Here is an 18538-nt window from a genome sequence, read left to right on the forward strand (position 1 = left end):
GTCAATCCAATGTGTTCATTTTGTCGCTGCTCCATTTTTTAAAGATGTTTATCCTTGTGTGTCTGAAATGGTACCCTAATCCCTACATAGTGCTCTACTTTTGAGCCGTATGGGCCATGATCAAAAATAGTGCACTATATAGGGAATAGGTTTCCATTTCATTCAGACACAAACCCTGTGTGTGAAAAGCAATGATGAAAGCTAATGACTAACACAGTCTGGTAAGATCAGTTCATTCGGGTAGGGTTACATGGTTTTATTACGCAAGTTTGGACAAAATGTCTGAGAGGGGCTTTCGCAACAAGAGTTTGATTTGAACTTTGTGATGGAGCCGCAGGTGACAGCTGAGAGCCAATAGCGTGCAAGGATCAAAGACCAGATTCTAGTGGAGTATCTGAACTGTTTTCAAACCTCCTTTGTGTTGCTTTTTCTGTTGTTGACAAAGCCTTCAGAAGAAATATATTCTCGTGTAGTTTTGAGTCTCATGAAAAGGGTTGTACAGCAAGGGCAAGAATGTACGAGCAGCAATGCTGGGGTGAAACTTTTTTTCAATGGTAGAACGTGAATCTATTAAATAAACCTTAAAAATACAATCTTAAATCCATTTTAAACACTTTCCTGAATATTCTTTTTAGGATCTTAAGTGACACATTTGGTGAAGGCCTATCAATATACAGTACATTCCCACATTAGGCCACATAATGTCACTCAGGACTTTGTTATCACTGAAGTTCTATAGCCTAATAACTTGTCATACATCCCAAACCACCACATCGCCCCTACCAACTCGCTCGGAGGCATGACCCAAATATGAGGGTGACTATGGAACGAGATTAGATTTGTTTTTTAAATATATTAGCATACCTTATGGATGCCCGTGCCGCATGGTCACCGGCAATAATAATACTAGGTTAACAGGTCAATATTCTTGTTTCCTCACTGCTCTTTATTCTTTTGGCCACATGAACTGAGAGACTGCCCGATGAAAATCTGGACAAACACATTCAATAAGGCTGATAAATAAGACCAAAAAAAACAAAATACAATATCACATTTTTTATTTGAAATTCTCTTATCGATAGCATTATACTTATAAAAGTATCAACATGAATTTCAAACTTACAAAAACTTAAGTCTAAGACTTAAACCAGGCAGAAAGTGGAGTTTATTTGGGAATCATTTTCAAATTGCTTTCTATTGGCCTCTAGAGAGTTGTGTTAAGGAGCTGTGATATTCACTGATAACAAAACTCTTGGTCAAGACTAGGCCTCCGGGGAGGATTGAGGTCACAGGGCCAAGACAGTTGGTCTGGTCCCAGATTTGTTTGTGCTGTCTTTCCAACAGGACAAGACAGCACAAACAGATCTGGTACCAGGGTATAAGATGGAATGGAATATGCTCAGGCATAACCAAGTCCCCATGGTCTGATTCCTCTCCTGTGTTTGCTCTCATGTCCATATTGTGTGATGACATTGTGTGGGGCTGGTATCACACTGGGAATTAAAGCTCTGAGAGAGGGAGAGAGAAGGAAGCTTATATCAATGGCTCATGTTTCTGTTTGTGGATGTTATTGCAAAATTAGCTCAAATAATAAAATCTTAAATTTGAAGTGTGAATTTTATTTTACTCTAGTAGTCCTAATTTAGACCACTGAGGACACTGATTATAACACTCATGAAGACAAGTTGATTAAATTTTTGGTGGGGAAGTGGGTAGACATGGAAACAGGCCACATACATACAGTATTGCCACTGTGTACAAACGCACACACCACATACAGTACATTCTAAACACAGCTGGAGAAACGGTCTCTTTCAGTTTTTCTCTGTATGCTTAGAGACCGTCGACGACGCCGTGCTGCGTGCTGAACTCCTGGAAGTCCCCAGGGATGGTATCTGTGTAGGTTAGAGGTCAAAGTCAAGTTCTACCAACAGTCAGTTTAATTAAGGATGCCACTTTGGTTGATGAATTTGACTAATTTGAGTTCAAAGCAATTGTAAAAAATAAAATAAAAAATAAATCCAGCACTGAGATGCAGTGCCTAAGACTGCTGCGACACTCGAATAAAGCATGCTGCTTACCATTGCAGCGGTACTTTAGGTTGGACCAGATGATGTTTTCCTGAGAGAAACAGAACACGCCCAGTCGGCCTCCTCTCATGGTGGTGTCGATGGTCACACCAGAGTCAGCCACCAGCTCTGTCCCCTCATAGAAACGGGCCCTGTCCAAACACCCAACATACATTAGCCATTGTTGTACTCCATTGTGTATTAGATGAAGCGATGACATCCCACACACACACACTCTCTCTCTCTATTTTTCTCTCAGCTGTCTTACCTGATGTATCCGACCTGGGGTCGGTGCTGCAGGTACCAACGGTAGGAAACCTTGTCCTTCCAGCCCACATTCCTGGGGTCCTTCCACAGCAGACGCACCTGGTCGTTGGTGTCCCCTGTGTGCCACAGGGAGTTCCTCAGGTGCTCCCCTGGACCTGACTTAGACTTCACAGCCTGGGGATGGGGAGGGAGAGCGAGATGGAGAGAGGAGATAGCGAGGGAGAGAAGGTAATTAAGAAGTAAGTACAAAGAGACAAAGACAGATTTGGCTTAGGGTGGCTCTCCATCAGTGGAGGCTGCTGAGGGGAGGACGGCTCATAATAATGGCAGGAATGGAGAAAATGGAATGGCATCAAACACATGGATGTCATGATATCATTCCACCCATTCCGCTGCAGCCATTACCACAAGCCTGTCCTCCCCAATTAAGGCGCCACCAACCTCCTGTGCTCTCCATAGCACACGTGTGTGTGTGTGTGTTAAATTGTACAGAGCCACCCTAAATACAATCTATCTTTGTCTTTTGTACTTACTTCAAAAACACAATCCCCCACACATACACACACACACACACCTTGAGCTGGATGCCAGGCTCGGCCACTGCTCTAAAGGGTGTGGCCTGCCAGTAGGTCTGCTCAGTCTGTTTCCACATGACCACGTAGAAGGAGGAGGAGTCCTGGTAGCCAAAGATGAAGCCTGCGTAGTCATCGTCAGTCACCGTGTTAACATGGAATGTCCCCTCAAAGTCCACTCCACTGAACGCAGTGTAACCTAGAGAGCAACACACAACAAAAAATTTGCAATAAAATAGGATACGACTTTATACAATACCATATGAGAACATGGTTCGATACCTGATAACGATTTGGAAGTCTTTCTTACCGACAGCAAGTCCAGGGTCACTGTTCATGGTCTGAACAATCTCCATTCCCTGTTTGAGAGATTAAATGTCAGTTATGTTGACAAAGTCAAAGCATTTCTGCCATGTTGAACTTATTGTGTTGTAAGTCCATCCAGTAAATGACCATCTGACCTGATTAAGTACCACCCAGTTGGGGTCAATCTGGGCGTCACCCTCGGGGTCCAGCACCACCGTCTGATAGGCTCTGAAGTCTGTCAGAGTGACCTCAGCGTTCTCTGGACAGTTGTCTATCCTGTCAATCACCTTGTCCTGGTCAAAGTCTGACTCACACACATCTCCAACACCATCATCTGGGAGGAGAGAATACACAAAGGCTTAGAAATGATGCCCAGTAAGGTTCTAAGCATAGACAATACACTGGTAGAGTGGAGAGTTACATTTGAGTCATTTAGCAGACACTCTTATCCAGAGCAACATACAGGAGCTATTAAGGTTAAGTACCTTGCTCAAGGGCACATCGTCAGATTATTCACCTAGTTGGCTCAGATTTGAACCAGCAACCTTTCAATTACTGGCCCAACACTCTTAGTGCATAGGTGCTCACTTTCTTGTGTTTTACTTTCACTTAAAATGTAGTCTGATCCCATACTGTTGGTGTAGTCAACTCTTCTACAGTTGTCACACCATTTACTGTCTGTTTGGCAGGACACAAACTAACACAGAGAGGTGTTGGCCAAAGCACAAACAGACTGGATCACCAGGCAATAGGTTTTAGGTGATGACTCAAGAATTCACATTCAGATTGTCCCGTTGCTAGGCAATTTGTTTGAAGCAGTAAAGTAAATTATTTGAAAGAAATATTAGACTGACTGTTGTCATCCAGCTGGTCGGGGTTGGGCACCAGTCTGCAGTTGTCGGGTCCCGGTGCCAGGAAGTCAGGGATGTTGTCGTTGTCGTCGTCATCGTCACACTCATCCCCCAGGCCGTCTTTGTCTGTGTCCAGCTGGGAGCTGTTGATCACGTTGGGACAGTTGTCCTTGGTGTCCTGGTGACCGTCGCCATCACTACAGACCAGGGGGTGACACACAGGGAGGAGGGACAGAAACGATAGGGTCAGGTCATCACATGAATAGATTTAGCCTGAGAGTTGCTGACAGCAATGGAGTTAACATCATAAACAGATCTGGGACTCAGGCTAGTAGGGAATGGCTGGCAGTTAAGTAACATTGGACTGGCAACCTACTTTATGCACTGTATACTAAAATATGCAGTAAAATAGGAATATTTGTCAAAATAAAGGGATATATTGACTACTGCAATCATGAATTGACTAAAATAAATTAAATCATAAAGTGTATATTTTAAGAGCATACTTTTTCTCAAGTCAAATACTTTTAAAATATGTTTCTCTTGTACCTGTCTTGATTTGTGTCACAAGAATCCCCAACCAGGTCATGGTCAATGTCGGACTAAAATTAGAGCACAGATTTGTAAAAACACTTTTTGACCACTCAGTATAATATTTATCACAGAATAGGACAGTTCAGTTGCTCCATATCCCATTTAATATCTGTAAACTGAACAGGTCTCAGAACCCTAATGGACGCCCGTGGAAGCAGTCTGACCTGGTTAGGATTAGGGATATCAGGGCAGCTGTCACAGGCATCTCCCACTCCATCTCCATCCCGGTCCAACTGGTCCCGGTTCACCACCCGCTGGCAGTTATCAAGGAAGTTCTTCAAGCCTGGAGACCAATTCAATTTGAGTTTGTCAAGTTTGAGTTTGTAAAGTTATCTGACCAATAGTATCCCACCACTCTGCAGAAGTGTTGGTCAAATACATGAGTGCTTCAGCTTCAAGTGGACTCCTTTAGGAGCACTGCTTTGTGACATATGAACACCAGCGATGGCTGTTCTAAATATTTCACATTTAGAACATGTGTGAATCTCTGTTGGATACAAGCAAAAAGTGAACTTTAAGTGTGGCCCATGAGAAAATCATAAAACATGAATTGTATGATTGACAGCTTAACCACTGACGTTGAATCAATGCATTGGGATTTAAAAGCAAACTGCACGTGGTTGATTCTATTTCCATTGATATGCTGTTTCTAATAGTTCACTAGTTGTGCCACAGGGAGGCACTGTTGCATTTGTCATCTGAGTGAACTGTTGAAATATGGTGTGTGTGTGTCATTTCTCATTTATCTCCGGAAAGCAACAGTACTGTGGCTGTAGCATAAAGGTCAAGCCATCTGTAGACAGGGTCTATAAAAAGAAACCGACAGTCATCTACATTATTAAAGAGTGAGGATGATAAAGGCATACTGTATGTTTCTGTTAACTTGAGAGGGGATTTTAGTAATGGGGTCAGGGCAATTATGTATATAAACCCTGGATTGCTGATGCTACTCTATGTACTGGCCAGTGAGAGGCTTTAAAGCCAAAAATCGGGCATATTGACACCCCCCAGAAGAAGCAGTCCTCCATAGGAATGAATGGAACTCTACAGTATTTCAATTAAATGTGTCAAGGACAAAATTACATGTATTTAAAAAATATATTTTAGTGGGGACAGTAACATTAGAATTGTAAAAAAAATAATTATAGATCTTTTTCATGTTAAGCTCATATTCTATAATTTAAAAGTATGCATTAAGGTGTCTGTAATATAATTAACGTGGAAATTAATTAATGAATTTCTATAGCTTCCAAAATCTTTTTTTACTCTAGTGGGGGAATGCCAAGATGGAGGTGCGGTAGCTTCAAAACAGCGCCCCCTGTCAATCATCTAGTATATAAATCATTGGGTCAGGGTAGGGTTGGTGGTACTGTATGTTCAAGGATTCTAGACAAGCGGCTGTTGGAACATACTACTGTGACGGACTGTAGCTACGTGGTAGTGATGTGTCGCTGTACGTACCGTCTCCATCCATGTCATCATCGCAGGCGTCTCCTTTCCCGTCACTGTCAGTGTCCCTCTGATCAGGGTTTTCCACCGTGCGACAGTTGTCACAGGCGTCACCATGGCTGTCCTTGTCACTGTTCCTCTGGTCCACGTTAGGCTTCAGCCAGCAGTTATCCTGCACGGGAGAGGGGCACAGAGGGAATAGGGTCAGTCTGTCCTATCTGGTGAAATCTCCTGTCTTAACTGGTGTCCTGTGTGAATTTAAGTATGCTCCTTCAAATTCTCAGCACAGCACAACCAGAAGAGGACTGACCACCCCTCAGAGCCTGGTTCCTCTCCAGGTTTCTTCCTAGGTTCCTGCCTTTCTAAGGAGTTTTTCCTAGCCACTGTGTTTCTACATCTGCATTGCGTACTGTTTGGAGTTTTAGGCAGGGTTTCTAAATAAGCATTTTGTGACAACTGCTGATGTAAATAGGTCTTTATAAATACATTTGATTTAATTTAATGTGTGTGTGTGTATAGAGGTATAACGTCTACCTGTTCATTCAGAATACCGTCACCATCAGCGTCGGTGTCACAAGCGTCTCCTTGTCCGTCCTTGTCAGCATCCTCTTGGCCAGAGTTAGGAACGCGCATGCAGTTATCCTGAAACAGACAGATTTATTTATTGACCGATTTATGGTGATCACTTTAACAGACACACCATAAAAAGAAGATGGAGGGAGGGGCAAAGGGAGAGGAGGGAGGGGGGGGGGGGTATATCCCAGGATAGATGTATTTCTTGTGTTGTCATGGTTACCTTTTTACAGAGCATATCCTTGCACTTGAGTTTCTCATCAGGGTATCCATCAATGTCTGTATCCTTTCCACATAGGTAGCCATTACCAGCCCAGCCAATCCCACACTGACAGGAGAAAGAAGAGAGAACACTTAAGAGGCAGTGCGTGAGTGTGTTTGCGTGTGTGTGTTTGCGTGTGTGTGTTTGCGTGTGTGTGTTTGCGTGTGTATGTTTGCGTGCGTGTGTGTATGTGCGTGTGTTTGTGTGTGTGAGAGAGAGTTCTGTCAATGGAGGCCAGTTTGTGATCCATAGGACCCCACCTGACAGGTGATGGAGCCGTCTCTTTCTTGGAAACACTGGGCGTTGACATCACAGGGGTTGGTCAAACTGTTACCACAGCTCCTCTCTGGCTTACAGCCCTTCACCTGGTCCCCTGTGTAGCCTGTCTTACAGCCCCCACAGACGTAAGAACCCTACAGGGATAATGTAGGGTAATAGGCAATGAGAGACATAAGAATAAATGTAGTACTTGTAGCAGGCAGTCAGATATTTGGAATCCAGTTAACATTGTTCCCTCCTTGCATTATTGTTTAAATTGAGCGATATTCCGTTTTTTATTCCAGGCTACATCTGTTTGTGCTTCAAGCAATTTCTGTTGTATGAAAACGAAGGTCAGGAGTTGGCTGAAGCAACAAACCGGTCTAGTCGACCACCAGGCTATCAGACAGACAGACACTCAGGCCTTACCGCAGATTTATGACAGAGTAACACACTCAGGCCTTACCGCAGAGTTGTGACAGAGAGAGTTGGCGGTGCACTGTCCATTGTTGGGTTCTTTGCACTCGTCAATGTCATCACAGACCTAAGATGCCGTATAAAGTACAAAACCGGAGATGATTATTATGATACATATCTTGAAAAGGTGTTCCATGATTAGTTATCCTAATAACAATGTCACCGGGTGGGTAGGAGTACATTTCATTAAAATGAATCTTCTGGAATTGTCCATTGACTGAATTGAAACGTTCCTGTCGAAACATTGGTGAATAAATTATTACAACAGACCTACTAGTGTTTGCAGCTTTTTCTTTTACCCAATTAAAAGGGAGACCTTGACTGTATTTGGTGATGTTGACTGACCTGGAGACCTTGACTGTATTTGGTGTTGTTGACTGACCTGGAGACCTTGACTGTATTTGGTGTTGTTGACTGACCTGGAGACCTTGACTGTATTTGGTGTTGTTGACTGACCTGGAGACCTTGACTGTATTTGGTGTTGTTGACTGACCTGGAGACCTTGACTGTATTTGGTGTTGTTGACTGACCTGGAGACCTTGACTGTATTTGGTGTTGTTGACTGACCTGGAGACCTTGACTGTATTTGGTGTTGTTGACTGACCTGGAGACCTTGACTGTATTTGGTGTTGTTGACTGACCTGGAGACCTTGACTGTATTTGGTGATGCTGACTGACCTGGAGACCTTGACTGTATTTGGTGATGCTGACTGACCTGGAGACCTTGACTGTATTTGGTGATGTTGGTTATGTTAACTGACCTGTTTGTTTGTCTGTGCGTAGACCACTCCCACCCCTTCCACAGCCAGACCAGAGTAGCCCAGAGGACAGGCGTCACAGCGGAACCCTGGAGCCGTGTTCACACACTTCACCCCGGGGAAGCATGGGTTAAATTGACACTAGAGAGAGAGAGATGGAAGAAGACGCTTGGTTAGTGTTTCAGAATTATTACAACCATATAAATTCATACAGTAAACACACATGCACCTGAATATAACATACACACACAAACACACCCTACCTCATCCACATCATCACAGCTGAAGCCGTCCCCAGTGTATCCATCAGGGCAGGGTCCACACTCAACCCCGTCCTCCGTCTCAATACACATGTCGCCGCGGAAACAAACGCCTGGGGCACACTTCTGCTTCATGACTTCGCTTCCACCCAGTCCTTCAAAGACACCCAGAGGAAATATATTTTTATGACACTCGTTTCCACAATACCAGTGGTTTCTCATGTATTAGTAATGAATGTGTTACAAGCGAACATACTTCAAACTAGTTTTATTACTAAGGCCCAGTGATTTTCCTCATGGTCAAGAAAAAGCTATTGGTTCAATCTATAAACAACATATAACAGAACTTTAATACATAATTTGTAATATAATGGTGATGGTGGATGTTCTTACCACAAGCCTGGCACTCAGAGATGGTATTTCTGAGAAAAGATGTCTCTTTGACCTTTAGAAAGCAACATAGACATGTTTTGAGTTTTTATGGACTCAGTGGGTCAGGAGGTACAGTTTATTAATAGCTCCCAGATGAGCTTGAGCACTATAGTTACCTGCTGAATGAGGACATCTTTCAGCTCATTTATCACCTTGGTGAGATCAAGCATTTGATTGGACAGCTGCTTTGTGTTGACCCCTGCACGGGAGAGCAGCATTGGAAAATAACATTGGTCATACCAACAGACTTCAGAGGGGGTTCTTGTTCAACCTCAATCTACAGTAACTGTTGTTTTTGTGTGAATTCGAAAGTAGAGACATAGAATACTTATATATATATATATATCACCATTTATTTGCTTCTTGAAAAACAGTTGAGCGACGTTCAAGAAAAAGCCTTTCCTCAAAATGTTTTTGTCTGTGTAAACTAGACAGTACTAGGGAACACACAGGAATAGGAGTTGGTTTATTTTTTGGTTTATTTTTTGTCATAAACCCTTACCCAGAGTCTGCACTGAGTCTCCTTGTTGGTGGCAGTTTTGAAGAGAAGCTACATTCTCAAACGTGTCTCCCACCACTAGTTTCAGCTCCTCCAGCTCTTCCTGTTTATGAAGAAGTCCAACAACAGGGACACATTAGTTGGAACCAGTGCTGAATGCTGATGAAAGGGTTTGATTAGATTAGGACAAGGTGGTTACCAAATTTGTTTCCAGATTTTTACCTGCTGTAGCCAACTCTAATTTTTGATGGACAAGGATTTGGCCAAAGAAGAAACAGACTATCTGGCACCCAGGCTAGGGGGTTATGGTCATATGAATTTGGAAGTAGGATCTAGGAGTAAATAAGTGACATCACTCATAGTTTCCCTGAGTACAAAGTCAACAAAAGCAATGGTTTGGGGAGTGTCTGGGTAGCTCTGGTCAAATGGCTTAAACGGAAACAGACGGACAACCAATCCTCGGTTGAAGGTTCTGTGATTTTGTCTGGTTCTATGAGTAAATAATAACTCTATTCCATATGATGCACTACATTTGAACTGCACCCAATTTGACAATGGTCTAAATAAGTGCTCTATAAAAGCAATAGGTTGCCATTTGAAACAAATCTAATAACATCACCTCTGCTTTGCCCTGCATGCTCTTCAGCTCCACCACACCGTAGCCTGCAGGCAGACCCTGAAACACGGAGGGGAGGTCCCGGACCGTCTCCACCAGCCTGCAGTCCAGGTGTAGCTCCACCCCCCCGGGTCCCTGCTGCATGCCCTTCAGGTGGAAGAGGAGGCGGTGGCGCTGACCGTCTGCCAGCTGGATGTTGTTGAAGGTCACGGAGCTCATCCTCCGATCACTCCTCAGGTAACGCAGCACGGCTGGGAGACAGGAAGAGAAAGAAAAAGAGTTAAAGGAAAAGGACATGAGATGGAAAGGGAATCACAGCAAATGCCTCAATGAAATGAATACACGATGAATACATTAATGTAGAAGCAGAGAGCGAAAATAATGATTTTTAAACAAATTAGATTAAACGAGAGAGAACTAAGGCTCTTTTCACTGTTAGTCTACACCTGTTGTTTACCAAGCGTGTGACAATTAAAATGTTATTTAATTTGACATCGTACAGAAAAGTGCATTCAGCAAGACCAATGTATTATACATCCCTCTCCCCTGAGGCGTTGTGCACCTCATTTCTTTGAGGGGCAAAGGTGACCAGAAATCGATATCTTTGAATTAATAATGAGTAAAAGAAACAATATCTTCTATATTTTCAGTGTACAAGTGGAAAATCTACCGGTTTCAATGGGCCTGACGCCCCTGCCTCTCCTTCCTACCCCTTACCTCTGTTGAGTTTCCCCAGCACGGTGAACTCAAAGTACTTGCTGTTGTCCCGGGGGTTGTACAGGCCGAACACTGTGGTGCCAGTCTTGGGCTGCAGCTTGAAGGTGGTGAGGATGAAAGCCTCATTCACGCCCTGCTCCACTAAGCCGCCCTGCAGCAGGTCTGGCAGACAGTCCGGGGAATTGAGGAGGTCATACACTACAGGGGGAAAAATAAAGTTAAATGACTGTAAAGGGAAATGTAAAGTAAAATAACTGTAAAGGGAAACATAAAGTAAAAATGACTGTAAAGGGAAATGTAAAGTAAAATAACTGTAAAGGGAAATGTAAAGTAAAATAACTGTAAAGGGAACCGTAAAGTAAAATAACTGTAAAGGGAACCGTAAAGTAAAATAACTGTAAAGGGAACCGTAAAGTAAAATAACTGTAAAGGGAACCGTAAAGTAAAATAACTGTAAAGGGAACCGTAAAGTAAAATAACTGTAAAGGGAAATGTAAAGTTAAATAACTGTAAAGGGAACCGTAAAGTAAAATAACTGTAAAGGGAAACATAAAGTAAAAATAAATGTAAAGGGAAACAAAGTATAGTAAAATTACTGTAAAAGGAAACATAAAGTAAAGTGAAATACCTGTGACGGGAAACATAAAATAGAGTAAAATAACTGTAAAAGGAAACAAACTAAAGTAAAATAAAGTAATCTTTGAGGGGAAATAAAGTAAAGTAACAAAGTAAAGTTCTGCTGCTCAGTACAGCAAGAATAAAGACACCTGAGTAGATGAATAGGATGGTCATTGAGCAAGGTGTTTAGGATATATCGGGGGGAAAATGTACATCACTGCTTTATAGACTAAACTGGGCTGGAACATCACAGTGAGTTTGGCTAGCTGGGGAGAAGTGTTACATTGCCTGCCCTGTAGTATACACTTGACCACATTGACCTGAATGGTGAGGATTGCTGAGCTAGAGGTTTTAAAGTGCTGAGAAGATGCTGGTTGTCACGAGAGAGTAGGCTAGTTGTTGATGAGGCAGAATATAAGTTTGGGGTAAAACATTTTCCCTTTTATCAGAATGTATGGTATTTTGATCATTCTTGAGCTAGTAGTTTTGATGTCCAGAGACAATACTTTACGTCAGTAGACTAGGATGGGCTGGAAGATCAAGATCAGAATGAGTTTGTCTCGGTGCAAATAACGTAGTGGGTCTTTTGCTTGACCACTTTTACCACACAAATATGGATAGACTGTACTGAGTGCTCAGGGAGTGAAATGTAGAAGCCACTGAAGAGTTTTGGTACTTGGTATTTTATTAGGATCCCCATTAGCTGTTGCAAAAGCAGCAGCTACTCTTCCCGGGGTCCACACAAAACATAAAACATGACATAATACAAAACATTAATAGGCAAGAACACCTCAAGGACAGAACTACATCAATAAAAAAATATTTTTTAAAAAGGCACAGGTTGTCTATATACCAATACATACACACAAACTATCTAGGTCAAATAGTGGCGCAGAGGTCTAAGGCACTGCATCTCAGTGCAAGAGCCATCACTACAGTCCCTGGTTCGAATCCAGGCTGTATCACATCTGGCCGTGAATGGGAGTCCCACAGGGCGGCGCACAATTGGCCCAGCATCGTCCGGGTTTGGCCGGTGTAGGCTGTCATTGTAAATAAGAATATGTTCTTAACTGACTTGTCTAGTTAAATAAAGGTTAAATCAAATTTTAAAAAAATAGGGGAGGCGTTGTGCTGTGAGGTGTTGATTTATCTGTTTTTTTAAACCAGCTTTGCTGTTTATTTGAGCAATGTGAGATGGAAGGGAGTTTCATACAATAATGTCTCTATATAATACTGTACGCTTTTTTGAATTTGTTCTGGATTTGGGGACTGTGAAAAGACCCCTGGTGGCATGTCTGGTGGGTGGGTGTGTCAGAGCTGTGTGTAAGTTGACTATGCAAAGAAATTGGGATTTTCAACACATTGTTTCTTATAAAAAGAAGAAGTGATGCAGTCAGTCTCTCCTCAACTCTTAGCCAAGAGAGACTGCCATGCATAGTATTGATATCAGCCCTCTGATTACAATGAAGAGCAAGACGTGCCACTCTGTTCTGGGCTAGCTGCAGCTTAACTCGGTCTTTCCTTGCAGCACTCAACCACACGACTGGACAATAATCAAGATAAGATAAAACTATAGCCTGCAGGACTTGCTTTTTGGAATGTGATGTCACAAAAGCAGAGCATCTCTTTATTACGGACAGACCTCTCCCTATCTCTTTACAACCATTGAATATACAGTGGGGAGAACAAGTATTTGATACACTGCCGATTTTGCAGGTTTTCCTACTTACTAAGCATGTAGAGGTCTGTAATTTTTATCATAGGTACACTTCAACTGCGAGAGACGGAATCTAAAACAAAAATCCAGAAAAACACATTGTATGATTTTTAAGTAATTAATTAGCATTTTATTGCATGACAAAAGTATTTTTGGTCTAAACTCCACTCGCCGTGTTTGGAGGAAGAAGAAGGATGAGTACAACCCCAAGAACACCATCCCAACCGTGAAGCATCATCCGTTGGGGATGCTTTTCTGCAAAGGGGACAGGACGACTGCACCGTATTGAGGAGAGGATGGATGGGGCCATGTATCGCGAGATCTTGGCCAACAACCTCCTTCCCTCAGTAAGAGCATTGAAGATGGGTCGTGGCTGGGTCTTCCAGCATGACAACGACCCGAAACACAGAGCCAGGGCAACTAAGGAGTGGCTCCGTAAGAAGCATCTCAAGGTCCTGGAGTGGCCTAGCCAGTCTCCAGACCTGAACCCAATAGAAAATCTTTGGAGGGAGCTGAAAGTCCGTATTGCCCAGCGACAGCCCCGAAACCTGAAGGATCTGGAGAAGGTCTGTATGGAGGAGTGGGCCAAAATCCCTGCTGCAGTGTGTGCAAACCTGGTCAAGAACTACAGGAAACGTATGATCTCTGTAATTGCAAACAAAGGTTTCTGTACCAAATATTAAGTTCTGCTTTTCTGATGTATCAAATACTTATGTCATGCAATAAAATGCAAATTAATTACTTAAAAATCATACAATGTGATTACAGACCTCTACATGCTTTGTAATTAAGAAAATCTGCAAAATCGGCAGTGTGTCAAATACTTGTTCTCCCCACTGTATATGTTTGGACCATGACAGTTTACAATCTAAGGTAACGCCAAGTAATTTATTATCCTCAACTTGTTCAACAGCAACACCATTTATTACCAGATTCAACTGAGGTCTACTATTTCTACCAAATACAATGCTCTTAGTTTTAGAGATGTTCAGGACCAGTTTATTACTGGCCACCCATTCCAAAACAGACTGCAACTCTTTGTTAAGGGTTTCAGTGACTTCATTAGCTGTGGTTGCTGATGTGTGTGTGGGTGAATAATCAGCATACACGAACACACATGCTTTGTTTAATGCCAGAGGATGGTCATTGGTAAAAAAAGAGTAGAGGGCCTAGATAGCTGCCCTGCGGTACACCACACTTTACATGTTTGACATTAGAGAAGCTTTGTGTCAGTGCAGTACATGTTGAGTGTCCTTTTCTATAACCATGCTGCAAGACTGTTGTTTATTTGTTTCCAGAGAAATAGCGTTGTATTTGGTCAAACACAATTCTTTCCAACAGTTTGCTAAGAGCTGGCAGCAAGTTTTATAGGTCTGCTGTAAAAACCAGTAAAGGCTGCTTTACCACTCTTGGGTAGCGGAATTACTTTGGCTTCCCTCCAGGCCTGACGACAAATACTTTCCTCTAGGCTCAAATGAAATATGACAGGAGTGGCTGTAGAGTCAGCTACCATCCTCAGTAGCTTTTCATCTAAGTTGTTAATGCCAGGAGGTTTGTCATTATTGATCGTTAACAATGATTTTTCCACCTCTCCCACACTAACTTTACAAAATTCAAACTTGCAATGCTTTTCTTTCATTATTTGTTTTTTTATGCATGAATACGATGGCTCATTGTTGGCATTTCCTTCCTTTGTTTGCCCACTTTGCCAATGAAGTAATCATTCAAATAATTTGCAACATCAAATGGTTTTGTGATGAATAAGCCATCTGATTCAATAAAATATGGAGTTGAATTTGTCTTTCTGCCCATAATTTAATTTAATGTACTCAAGTTCTTTCCCATGATTCTTCATATTATTGATCTTGGCTTCATAATACAGTTTCTTATTTTTTGTTGTTGAGTTTAGTCTCATCATTTCTCAATTTGCAGTAAGTCAGCCAGTCAGATGTGCAGCCAGACTTATTAGCCACTCCTTTTGCTCCATCTCTTTTAGCCATTCAGTTTTTAATTTCCTCATCAATCCATGGAGCCGTAACAGTTCTAACAGTCAGTTTCTTAACAGGTGCATATTTGTCAATAATTGGAAGAAGCAATTTCATAAATTCATCAAGTGCAGTGTCTGGTCTAATCACATCAGACCAACAAATATTTTTAACATCATCCACATAAGTCACAGCAAAATATTTTGTATGATCTCTTATACACAATTTTAGGCCCAGATTTTGTAACTTTGGCCTTCCTGGGTATAGCCACAATATTGTGATCACTGCATCCAATGGGTATGGATACAAGTTCTACACTATTAGTTAAAATGTGATCGATACATGTGGATAATCTTGTCCCTGTAGTGTTTGATTAATAACCTGAACCAGATTACAGGCACTGGTTACAGTGAGGAGCTTTCTCTTGAGTGTACAGTTAAGCTCAAGATTACAATTCTATTCCAATAAAGTCCCTCCGGGACACAGCAGGCCTCGGGAGGATGTGCCTTGAATCCCTCCCCGCCAGTCTGAGACCGTACATGAATACACAAGTGCCCTAGCAGCCGTCTACAAGGCACACTGTCATGAGGGCACGCACCAAATTGCTCCCAAATGCTTCCAGAAAATTGCTCTCATCTTCTCTCTTCTGTGTGTGTGTGTGTGTGTGTGTGTGTGTGCGTTTCCATCTGTGTCTGTCAGCTTCAGACATCTTTCTTATTTTCTCCTGCCTCTAGTCTTTTCTCCCGTTCCCCCTGCCTGGCCTCAATCTGTTCCAGCTCACCAGGGAGCAGCACGGGTGCTTTTAAAGGTGTGTGGTTAAACGTGACTGGAGCCTCCTTTTCATGCCTTTTCCTGCACTCAATCTCACCTTTACAAACACACTGAGGCCTGGTTTGCAAAAGGCTTCAGCATCACTATTGTCCCGTCACCTGAGGAGGGAGGTTAGGCAAACACTAACAGATAGATCTCTGTATGGTTCAACGTGACTTGGCCTGCAAACTGGGACTGGGGGTGCACCAATAAAACAGTCTAAACAAAGTAACTCTTTTTCTATTCTCATCTGTCTGGTTAGACACACTATACACACTCTCTCTCTTCCATCTGTGTTTCAGACTCAGGGCCATGTGTGTGTCCGGATCTCCTCACAAAGTGCCATGAGAAAGGGTTAGATTTCATCCCCAGAGCCACCGCTTGTCGTCTCATGATCTGTTAAGCTACACAAAACCAAATCCACCTCAAATCCACCTGAACAGCTCACATACAGTATGACACATGTGACATGATCTACCACATAAAGTCAATTGAAGTCATAAAGTGACAGTAAAATCACCTAGTTGCAGTAGATAATAAACAACTGCATTATTGTTGTCTGATATATATATATATTGTGCCTTAATAAAAGTGTCTGCAAAATTGTCTATATTGTATTATTATAAGTCATAACAAAGTTGTACACAAGGCATATGATTGACAATTTACTTAATAAATCCAAACTTTTGTTTGTTTATAGTGAAACCTCATGCAATAATTGCCAATAATTTATATTTGTATGAACTGCTAATGAGTCAAATGTTTACTATTTATCAACGGCGACAACTATGTGCAGTACAGCTGTGAATATATTTAGTAAAATAATATCTCTCACACTCAGTGACAGTTATGGCCTGTACCTCAGTGTAGATGCCATTGTAAAGGCCTGTGTGTTGTGGTGCGTGTGTGTGTTTTCAGACTCCAATACTGCACGCAGACCATTAGTGATTATTCCCATGTGTGTGCTATAGCTGGTACTTTAAATCAGATCCAGACTCCAGACCCCCCCCCCCCCCATCTCAGAGTCACAGAGAGACCAGTGAACCAAGTCAGCCAGTTCGGGCAGTACACTAAACACACGCACACACACACACACTCAATTAATACAGCGGTCACATCTCAGTCATCACCTCTTACTCTTCCTCAGTCTAAAGTCAGTACACAACATTCTTATGAAGCATGTCTTTTCAATCTTCTCACCACACAGGACACAGAGGACTATTTATCAGAACATTTATTCTTACCCAACAGAGTATCAAATGTCATGTCTAGCCCTCTGTGTATTTTGGCTTGAGTGTGAATGAATATGATATTCTCGTTTTACAAAATAAAAAAACATCTGTACAATGGTGATTGCAATCTAAATAAGAGCAATATAGATTTTAGTGTTTACTGATTTTGTTACCTTAAACTTTTTGGGGAAAATGTATATGATATTCTCAATCACAGTGTCTGTTAGATCAATCATTACCTCAGAGCTTCATGGTTCTCGATTGGAATCCTCTGAGGTAGAGTGCTGAGAGCTTTAGTAGACTGATAAAAGACATCTGAAGATGACATCACAGTCGGTCTGTATGTCAACTTAAACTGTATGTCTTTGGCTAAGATCAAATTGTTTAATTTTTACTTTTAGTGGTTGTGTACTGTGATTACAAAGCAATACCTTAAAAGTACTTTGTGGTGCAATTGCATGGTTTCAATAGACTTTAATGGCCACATCAAGATCATATTGGCATCACATTCAGTAATAATTTAAGAAAGTCATTGTCAGCTACACTCACCTGAGCCCTGGGCTCCCACTTCCGAACACAGGTTCAAGATCAGCTGCGAAGCCACGATCAGCGTCGTCCACAGCCCCATTCTGTCCTCTCACTGTTCCCAGACCTGTTTCTCTGGAGTGACTGATCCTTATCAGGCAGAGTGGTGCTCTTGGTCCTCCTGTACTGTTTATTGCCTGGGATGTGTGTGGTGTGTGTAGTGTGTATGGCTCACAGTAGAGACAGAGGTGAGGCTAGGCTGTCATAGTGAGGCACGGAACAGCTGCTGTGTGTGTGTGGCTGACTGGGGGAGGACAGGAGGCTGACTGAGGGAGGAGGAGCAGGGCCGGAGATGGTTTAAGTTTTCTTCAGACAGCCACATGCAGAGGAGTGACCAAAACATTCTCCACCGTATTGGCTCCCATTAATTTGTGTGTGTGTGTGTAGGGGTTCTTCCATGGTTCACGACCTCGTTGTGGGCAGTGAACATTCTGTACTTACAGTAAGCCAGACTAAACAATGTGCAACTTTTTGATCTGTGCCACTCTTCAGACTTTAGCGGGAAAAAACGTGTGTTAATAATACAGCAATAAAGTCGGACTCCTGGCAGTCAGGAGGCATTTTATTGGCACACCTCCTCCTCCCAAACACTGTTAGGGATTCTTTCAGGTTTCAGATGTAACACCTTTCC

At 42.3% G+C, this 18538-nt stretch overlaps 1 protein-coding gene across 1 annotated transcript; it reads right to left on the reverse strand.

Annotated features, from left to right (window-relative positions):
• Positions 1 to 1041: 1041 nt before the first annotated feature.
• On the reverse strand, positions 1042 to 18180 carry LOC129811600 (thrombospondin-4-B-like). Its single transcript, XM_055863040.1, has 22 exons — positions 17872 to 18180; positions 10961 to 11158; positions 10247 to 10494; positions 9631 to 9730; positions 9245 to 9327; positions 9090 to 9141; positions 8700 to 8851; positions 8440 to 8577; positions 7668 to 7745; positions 7204 to 7356; positions 6905 to 7009; positions 6643 to 6750; positions 6121 to 6280; positions 4824 to 4942; positions 4615 to 4667; positions 4069 to 4262; positions 3370 to 3548; positions 3219 to 3267; positions 2911 to 3107; positions 2338 to 2510; positions 2082 to 2221; positions 1042 to 1895 (listed from the first exon to the last, which is right to left on the reverse strand). The coding sequence occupies exons 1-22, from the start codon at positions 17948 to 17950 to the stop codon at positions 1834 to 1836; spliced, it is 2820 nt and encodes a 939-aa protein (XP_055719015.1). The 5' UTR covers positions 17951 to 18180; the 3' UTR covers positions 1042 to 1833.
• Positions 18181 to 18538: the final 358 nt, after the last annotated feature.

Source organism: Salvelinus fontinalis, chromosome 2, assembly GCF_029448725.1.
Source record: "Salvelinus fontinalis isolate EN_2023a chromosome 2, ASM2944872v1, whole genome shotgun sequence".
In the NCBI taxonomy this organism is placed as follows: Eukaryota; Metazoa; Chordata; class Actinopteri; order Salmoniformes; family Salmonidae; genus Salvelinus; species Salvelinus fontinalis.

What these genes read in the sequence shown, in the direction of transcription:
- LOC129811600 (XM_055863040.1), bottom strand. Translation starts at nt 17,950, where the DNA reads ATGGGGCTGTGGACGACGCTGATCGTGGCTTCGCAGCTGATCTTGAAC. An exon ending in CTCTGAGTGCCAGGCTTGTG is followed by an intron (nt 8,852 to 9,089) that starts GTAAGAACATCC and finishes GTGTCTTTGAAG; the next exon opens with GACTGGGTGGAAGCGAAGTC. An exon ending in CGACCAGCTGGATGACAACA is followed by an intron (nt 3,549 to 4,068) that starts GTCAGTCTAATA and finishes CTCTCCTCCCAG; the next exon opens with ATGATGGTGTTGGAGATGTG.